This window comes from Sinocyclocheilus grahami, unplaced genomic scaffold (genome assembly GCF_001515645.1).
Source record: "Sinocyclocheilus grahami isolate Dianchi unplaced genomic scaffold, SAMN03320097.WGS_v1.1 scaffold207.1, whole genome shotgun sequence".
NCBI lineage: Eukaryota > Metazoa > Chordata > Actinopteri > Cypriniformes > Cyprinidae > Sinocyclocheilus > Sinocyclocheilus grahami.
In genome coordinates this window covers 43,031-52,549 of record NW_015505386.1, presented here as the reverse complement: position 1 = coordinate 52,549, position 9,519 = coordinate 43,031, and the positions used below count along the sequence as shown (strand labels likewise).

The 9,519-nt window shown below is 38.2% G+C and overlaps 1 protein-coding gene across 1 annotated transcript in view; it reads left to right on the top strand.

Annotated features, from left to right (window-relative positions):
• The first annotated feature begins 2,602 nt into the window (after window positions 1–2,602).
• Window positions 2,603–9,519, top strand: part of LOC107595664 (NMDA receptor synaptonuclear signaling and neuronal migration factor-like) — a 38,945-nt gene continuing 32,028 nt past the window's right edge. Inside the window, exon 1 of the mRNA XM_016286140.1 lies at window positions 2,603–2,993. Within this exon, the coding sequence (XP_016141626.1) occupies window positions 2,923–2,993 (71 nt within the window). The 5' untranslated portion in view covers window positions 2,603–2,922. The remainder of the gene's footprint in view (window positions 2,994–9,519) is intronic.

Below are 9,519 nucleotides of genomic sequence, written 5' to 3'. Positions count from 1 at the left end.
CTGCATTATTCAAATTAAGTTTCAAATAATGCAAAGCGGTGAAGATAAGGGTCTCTCTGTTGCAATTATCACAACAGGGTTTAAGGATTGCTCTCCTTGCTGGTGTCAGTGGGAGTTTATGAGATTTCACATGCCGTTATTAGCGACTGTCGATACACAAATGTGATGTAGCAGTGGCACACAATGAGCCAGCGGAGTAATGGAGTACGAGTGTTTTGGCTGACCTTGTTAGGTTATTTGTGTTGGAACAGACAGTGAATGATGGGAACAACAGCGCCCCCCTCGAAATGATCCTGGTGTGTGAGAGGGAGAGGAAAAAGAGAGACTTTGTCCAGAGCACAGATGAGGGCATCCTGTCCGGAGGAACATATTGCTTCACCAATTCCCTCTTCATCCTCATCATCATCTAAAAGAATAAGACCAAAAAGCACGAGTTCAATGTCAAGCTTGTTTTGTCTGTGTGTGTGTGCATTAGGTGATGAGTTTTTTCATTTTACATTTGTCTTCTCAGAGGACATTTTTTGCCAAAACTTCAGGCTTCAGACAATGTTGCCAGTAGTAAACAAGATGTTTTATTCAGTTGGAAAAGAAGTCTATTATGCAGAGGTGGGGTATTATTTTTAATACATTTTTTGAATAATTAATCTGTAACGCTTAGCTGTGCCTGATGTGAACATCCACTGAAGTCTGTGTGGGGATAATTAACAAATTCTATCGGCTTTATCGCCAGTACATGCTGCACGTCTTGGTGCTTGTGTTAAAGAAAGGGCATTTTGTCATTCTTTCATTTCTGTTTTTCTTCCCTTCATCGGCAGTCCCGCCACGCACACTCGCAGCCCAGGGCTGTACCACAGATTATTTACTTTAAAAAAAAACGGCGTCGACCACAGTAAAAACCCAGAAGCACTGTAATATATAGCCTACTGTTCTTCAATCCAACTGACTTCTGCTTCTTTCCATCTGTCTCCCTATATGACACAAACAGACCATGTGTTTGCCTAAACACAGAATATAGGTAAAAAACACGTTTGTGACCCTTATCAGATAATTGATTGAGTGTATACAGTTGAGTCACTAATGCATATTTCGTTTGGATCTAGATTCTACTGATGCTGCTACACTAAAGCCCCTGTTTTCTGCACTTGTTTGTCTAGCTGTCCTACAGCAGAGGAACAGTTCATCTGTTGTCTGTCTGCTTCAGTGAGGTAACCGCAGATAGTTAACAGGCTGTTATGGAGCGAGGGCACACTGCTATAATCCACACGTGTGCGTGTAGTGCCTGTGTGAGTGTGCATGACGATACAGTTACATGCATTGTCTGAAAACCTGAGAAGTTACACATACACACATGCAAATGTGGAAAAGTGAGGTGAAGATTTTTATTTAACGAATTGGATCGATCAGTGAGCTATTTCTGCTTGAATTGATCTAACCTATGGTATGCAGGTTGATTCAGTCATACCGAATAAGATTTTTGACAATACCAATTAACATTCGCTATTACCACTTGAAGCATTCTTTTAAGTTATATTACACTTTTTACACTATAAATAGATTTAAAAAATGGATAGATACAGAGATGATGGATGGATGGATGGATGGAGAATGGGTGGATGGATAGATGATAAATGGATGTATAGCCTTTATAGATGGATGGCTGGATGGATAGATAGATAGATGGATGGGTAGATGATAAATGGGTGGATGAACAGATAGAATATGGATGGATGGATAGAAGATAGATGATAAATGAACTAATAGGGTATAGATAACTGGACAGATGTGTAGATGGCTAGATATGGAGAGTATGGAAAGATGTATGGATGATAAAAGGATGGATGGGTGGATAGATGACAAATGGTTGGATGAATGGATAGACAGAATATGGATAGATGATGGGATCGATACAAGATATATGATAAATGTATTTATAGATAGATAGACGGACAGATGGATAAGTGGATAGATATACAGAGAGGATGGATGGATGGGCAGACAATAGACATGGATGGATGGATGGATGGGTGGATGGGCAGACGGACAGATGATAGACGGGATGGATGGATGGATGGATGGGCAGGTGGACAGATGATAGACGGGATGGATGGGGGGGATGGATGGGTGGATGGATGGATGGGTGGGCAGATGGACAGATGATAGACGGGATGGATGGGCAGACGGACAGATGATAGACGGGATGGATGGATGGATGCATGCATTGACAGAGAGCTAGATAGATAGATAGATAGATGAACGAATGGACAGATGGATGGATAGGTAGAGTACAGAGAGATGGATGAGTGGATAGATAAATATCTATATATAACTGTAATCTGTTAATTACGTAAACAGACAATAAAACTTAAGAACATAAGTTCTATTGTGGCTGCTGTGCGTCACATGTCGACCCCCACCCCCCACTCGTGTCCCCTCAAAAATGAGTGCATGACGCCCCTGAGTGCGGTATTTATGCATGTGTTCCGGTCACTCCAGCTCATTCTGCACCTGACATTGGCGCTGGACCCACTTCACGAGTGGGCGGAATTGGAGGGGTGGTCGCTCCATATATGGTCCCACTGGGTTTCCTGTCTGGACCCTCACACATTCCTACCACCATAAACACTCTTTAATCCGTCGTATCTTTCTTATCTCAATGAAGAGAGAGAGGAGGGGAGGGGAGGGATCTGCTCGTGCGTGTTTTTTCTTTAACTAGTTGACACTAGCAAGAGGAGACGGCAGCATCCTCTGTCCCGCATCACCTCCAGAAATTTTGCGCTATGCTATAAACAGACCTTCATGTGAACGCAAAAGGATCCGCATCCCAAAACCAACCCGTTCCATCATTTTTTCCCCACGCGTTTTCTCCAATGCTTTGACATCTGGAATGTGCTGTTTTCTTGCAAGCGTCGTTTCCATGCCAGCATGGGAACTGCAGTGTCCAAAAGGAAGAATCTGAGAAATGATGCGATTTCTTCGGTGGCAGCCAAAGTTAGGTGAGTGTCTGCTTTTATCTGAGCTCGTTTTGGGTTTTGCACCGCAGGAAGCCCGTCAGTTCAGCTCTGCATTCGTACGTGTGGCTTCAGAGCTGTGAAGTTATAAAACGCCGTGTGGGGATCTCAACTCTCATTCATGCGAGAAAGGAAAGGTCAGCCGTGATATTTGTCTAAGCTAACCGGTCATTTAGAAGACCGACGTCCCGAAAACGAATGCTTTTTTTTTTTTTTTAGCGTTACTGTTCCATTTATCTGCGAATATTCAGTACATTGATATTCACATTAAAATCACAATTCACCCCAAAATGATATTTCTGTCATCATTCCCTTTCCCTCATTTTGTTCCAGATCTGTATGACTGTATATATTTTGCGGAAAACAACAGATCTGTCTTTTATATGCAAATGAATGGTGACTGAAGATGTCCAGCCGCATAAAAATATATATTTTAAAAGTATCTTAAAAGTCTTTGAGAGCATGAATGTGAGGAACGTAACGAAAGTGAATCCCTGTTTAATGAAAATGTTTTTAGAGTAGGCTACAGAACCGAATTCATAATGTCATGTGTGTTGAATCTTCCAGTGAATCATTTGTATTACAGATAGAGCTCTCATATCAGTGACTCAATAATCAGCTCAATGGAAGTGAACATTATAGCGAATAACCTAAATGTTAATCTGTTCCTCACACAAAACTATTGTCATTGTACTATTATGGTGCTTCTGCATGTTTTACATGTTCAATCACCTAAAGCATTTTTCAGAATTTCGGTTTTTATGTTCAGCAAGGGAAAGTTAAACATTTCTTTTCAGTGAATTATCCCTGTAAGGGGTCCCACAACTTACTTAATATATTCAATTATTAATTAATTAGGTTAATTACTCTTCTAAGAGTAGGTCTCACAGTAAACTTTATTTCCTAAGCAAAAAATATAAGAATGCTGTTGTAAAATCCATTTAAAACTTCCGTCTTATTCTTAAAGCCATCTTGACCACCTTAGGCCGGTTTACTGGTCTAAGATAGTCTTGTCAGTGCTAATGATCAACTTAGACCATGTTTGACCAGCTTGAGACCCTGCAGCCTAAGATGGATTTTCCAGCAAAGCAGCCTAACAAGTCCTCTTCTTGTCTGTAGATCAAGGCATTGGCACCGTTCTTCACCGCTGATACGCTTGCAACAGGCAAACATGCACGAGACTCAATCTGTCAATCATCTGTGACTGACTCGTGCTGCCCTTGGTGTTCCTGTGTCATGGTGAATTATATCGTCATTGGAAAACAGACTGGCAGTCTTGTAACCAAGAGTATGATTCAGTCACCACAGGAGTTAAATTAACACGTTACTCTAAGGCAACACAATAGTGGCTTGATTTCTTTATTATTTATGAAAAGCTCATATTGATTGAGCGCTATAGTCTTGACTACAGACCTGTTATTACATAACTTGTGTCTGTTTAGCTCTCATGTGTATCACGTCTGTCATAATTCATAAGCAGAGGTTCACCTTCTCACGCTAACATCTGGGCCTGGTGCCTCAGGGATGCTGTGAGTCATTACAGACCTGTTATTACATAACTTGTGTCTGTTTAGCTCTCATGTGTATCACGTCTGTCATAATTCATAAGAAGAGGTTCACCTTCTCACGCTAACATCTGGGCCTGGTGCCTCAGGGATGCTGTGAGTCATTGCATCCTTAATGTTCACATGCAGAATGGATTGTGATTGTTGCATTCGAGCAGAAAAACTTTGCAGCTGTCATTCCTTGTAGTTAGAGGGCATTGAAATGACCTTGTCTAAATCCAGCTGTAGACGTAAAGCATTCAGTCATGGATTGAAGTGATGAATGGGATGGCATTCCTTTACCTCGGTGCATTTATGTGTGTGTGTCATAAGCCTGAACGAGCGGCTGTTCAGTATGCAGGGAAGGTAGATCTGTGCAAACGGCTTTGCATGCTGAGTAGAAATGACCGATGTAACGGAGACCGGTAGACAGAATCCTAAACCGACACAACACGTTAATGGCATGATAAGACACTCTCATACATAGTTTTGAGTTATGCAATATTAATGTTAATGCATGAGTAATCAACATACTGTATGCTGAACATATGAATCTTTTTTTGATTAATTATGACCAATTCATTGGCGAAAGTCTTTGTAGATGAACTTGTAGGGCAGTGGTTCTCATTCAGGGGGCTGGGACCTACTAGCACACTTAAAATGATTTAAAATTAGACAAAACTAGGTTTAGAATCAGCTAAAATCACATTTTCGCTGAAATCATATTTGCTATTATTTGTTCCCTTAATGTTTTCCCCTTTTTTCGTTTTTCCAAAACCATGGTTCTCATGATCTGGAGTTTTAAAAGTTTGATTTCTAGACCGGGAAAGGTCATGGAAATTAATATAATCAAATGTAATTACATTTTTTAAAGTATATATTTTAAGATTTATGTATGTCTTAACTATAAATAATTAATTGTTTATAATTATTTTATTATATAATTTGAACAGATTTACTTCAAGTTTCTGTAAATAAATTGTTTGAAAATGAGCAGCTATGTCAGAAATATTGCAGATATTCTGTTGGCCTTTAAATCTTGGAGTCAATGCTCTAGGGTCTGTCTCTATCAACATAAACAAAAGGGCCTCTAAACTGCCTTGAATTCAAATTAAAGCAAGCTGCATTTCAGTAATCAGACAGTATTCAGACTTCAGATGTGGACGCTGTTAAAATGGGCTGCCCTGCAGGAAGAAACTGCTCATTTGCAAAGGAATTAGTCATGGCCCTGTGGCAGTTGTTACTGCTATTATAGCCTGTAAATTATAGTGTTTTGAGCAAAGAAAGAGGTGTTGTGCTGTAGAATAATTGTCAGCCAAAGCCGAATTCAAATCATTGTCACATTGCGATTCGTTGACTGTCAAAGAAATGGCTATTTATGTCAAAAGCTAGTCTTTCTCAACACCGTTTGGAATAACGTGCACGCTTTGTGCTCACATTGTCCGGGGGACTTTTGCACCTTGTGAAGGCGGTCTCTGGTAATCTCCTCTCCTTCAGACACTGGGTCATGACCACTGAGCTGTTCAAAAGCAAAATCTGAAGGTGGACCATGTTCTGTGAATACACACAGGATCAATAGTATACCCCGGCCCACTCCGACACACTACAGAAAAGGAAGTACTCCTGCTCTCAACCTGCACTACTTTTAAAATCTTTTCAGCTTGGCCACATCATGCATTTGTAGTGGTTTTCTCTGAATAATCCTTCCAAGTGTGAAACGAAACATGCTCTTTTGATAAGATCTGAGCTGGTAACTAGAAGATTGCAGTTTTGAACCCCTCAATGGCTTATTTTGAATGTGAATTATGTAATAATTTACTCACCATATGTCAGTAATATTTTAGTATCATTGAGATGCTATTGTAGTTTGTTAATAATTTCAGTTTCGATTTTTATTTTAATTCTAGTTAAAATGTGGTAACACTTTACTTGAAGGGGTGTGCATAAGACTGACATGGCACCTTCATAATCATGACATGTCATGAATATGAAGGAGGTTTTATGCATGTTTATGACAACTGTCATTAAGTGTCATTCGCTCAGTTATGTCATTTTTAATGCAAATATTACATTATTTGACCTAACCCTACCCCCTACCCTTACTCCTAACCATAGCCCATAACAAAGACATCTCAAACAATGTCATCTTTGCATTAAAAATGACATAACTGAGCAAATGACACTTAATGACAGTTGTCATAAACATGCATAAAAACCCTTCATATTCATGACATGTGTCATGTCATGATTATGTAGGTGTCATGTTATGATTATGAAGGTGTCGTGTCAGTCTTATGCACACCCCTTCTAGTAAAGTGTAACCTAAAATGTTAATAAATTTGCTGTGTTTTGGCATTTTTATTCGTTTTTGTTGTTTATAAATCCTTTTTCCCCCCCTTGTTTTTTATTTATAAATAACTAGGTCGCTGTGTAGCAATAAATATTATTTTCTTCTCAGAATAACTTCGTATGACTTATGTAATAGGTTCTTCCTAGTCTTTCTTTCTTTCTTTTTTGTGTGTTTCTGAGTCATTTTTAGACTGAATGTTTTCAGGGCCACTGGGTCAGCATGGAGAGCCTGGTCTGTACAGTGTTTGTATGATAATCATGAGCGGTCTGCAGATTTCCACTTGATGCTCATCCACTCTGATTTATTAACCGAGAGTCTGAGTCACCGGCTGTGCTATCACGCCGTCTCGTTTCGATAGATACATGCATATTTCTATTTCGTGACTCCTTTGGGTTTTAGTTAAGGTGTGAATTCTTGAGGTTTAAATGTACTGTAACATTCAGAAATCCATTTGTTATTCCTTTGCTGTACTGTTTATAGTGTGTATCCTTAATATCAGGATGGAAAATAGGCATAGCAGAATTAGATGATGTTATTAAGGGATAAGCAGTCAGACATGTCTTAAAATCACTGCCAAACTGAATGTGGTGTACTGGCTGAGCGTTTATGAGGTTGGGAGTGTTTTTTTTCCATTCTGTTTGGATGTTTGCAGTGTGGTGTGAAGACTTCTCAAAACAGCCATACTGTAAGATATTTCACAAACAAAAAAAAAACATCTAAGAAGCAAAAAGCAATACTGCATAAATTTTTTTTGCTCAGATATTAAGGCTTTTATTATATATTTTGAATTACTTTTATTACTGTATTGGAATATTGTTTTTTTTTTAACCATAAATGTACTAAACTAGTGAGGTTTATGATGAAAACAGGACCAGATTATTTGCCAGTGGGTAAGAAAAAATTAATTAAATTTAAGATATATTACCTAAAAACAAGTCTGATGTAATTTTGCCCCTTTTTAAATATCTTTTGTTTGGATGATTTTGGAATATTTTTAAAGAAAAACAGACTCCAATAAGATTAGGAAAATGATTTTTCTTATGTTGTAACAGACAGACCCTGGGCCAAAGTTGAAAGCTTTTGCTGGCTGATGAAAGCACCAGGACATCTTAAAGAAACATAAGAAATGTTGCGTTTAACCTCTTTGACAGCCTTTAGGCTGCTGTCAGTCGAAGCGTTGTAAGACCAGTGCAGTGTAATCTCTAACTCTAGCACTTAAAACAGACACTGAAATCCATTGACCTATATGGAACCTTTTAAGGATATTCTCTCACGCCTGCAGTTTCTGAAGAGACTGCCTTTCTTTAAGCCTAGTCTAAGCTATGGAGTGGGAAGTGAGGCTCTTTTCAGTGTGTTTTTATTCACTGCAGGCTGATGAGATCTGACTCATTGATCTTTGGGCCTCGGATAAGTCTGCTGAATGCTGGCATTTCAGATGTGCTCATAGTTTCCCAGAAAGGATCTAGAGCCACAACCCATGTCGTCACCCTCCTTCCAGCATATTAAAAATAGCTTGTATTTTCATATTAAATATCAAAGCAGGGAATTTATAAAGATTTTCGGTAACACTTTACTTGAAGGGGTGTGCATAAGACTGACATGACACCTTCATAATCATGACATGACACATGTCATGAATATGAAGGAGGTTTTATGCATGTTTATGACAACTGTCATTAAGTGTAACCCTTACCACTAACCATAGCCCATAACAAAGACATCTCAAACAATGTAATCTTTGCATTAAAAATTACATAACTGAGCAAATGACACTTAATAACAGTTGTCATAAACATGCATAAAAACCTTCATATTCATGACATGTGTCATGTCATGATAATGAAGGTGTCATGTCAGTCTTATGCACACCCCTTCAAGTAGTGTAACCAGATTTTCATATATAGCTTTAATTTAATTTTTTTTTTCAGTCATTGGGTCGACATTTAAATCAGCCATTTATGAACACTGCTGAAACACCATCCAAGACCAGCTAAATTGGATCAGCTGGTGACCATCTTAAATGAACAAATTGCGGACTACAAGGTACATTGTAGATATGCTGATTTTGGCTAGTACCCTTTATAGCTGCTCTGGTCAAGCTAGTCTGCTTGCAACAATAACAAGCCTAACAAATGTTTGATTATGAGATCATTAATCAATAATCATATCCACTTGGCCAATTAACAGCAGTGTTTATCTTCTCACTTTGTCAGTTTTAAATTCTTTTGACTTTACAATTACTGTATAAATGAATGATAAACACTTTTTTTAAAGATATCTCTTTATTTAAAATAATTTTGTAAAATACTGTTTTAAAGTCAGTAAGATTTTTTTCTAATGTTTTGAAAGAAGTGTCTTAAGCTCACCAAGGCTGCATTTATCTGATCGAAAATGCAACAAAACAATATGAAATGTTATTACAATTTAAATGGATTGTTTTGTATTTCAATATATTTTAAAATGTAACTTATTCATGTGATGGCAAAGCTGCATTTTCAGCGATCATTACTCCAGTCTTCAGTGTCACATATGATCATTCAGAAATCATTCTAATAATAATAATAGTTAATATGCTGATTTGCAGCTCAAGAAACATTTTATTATTATCATTGTTGAA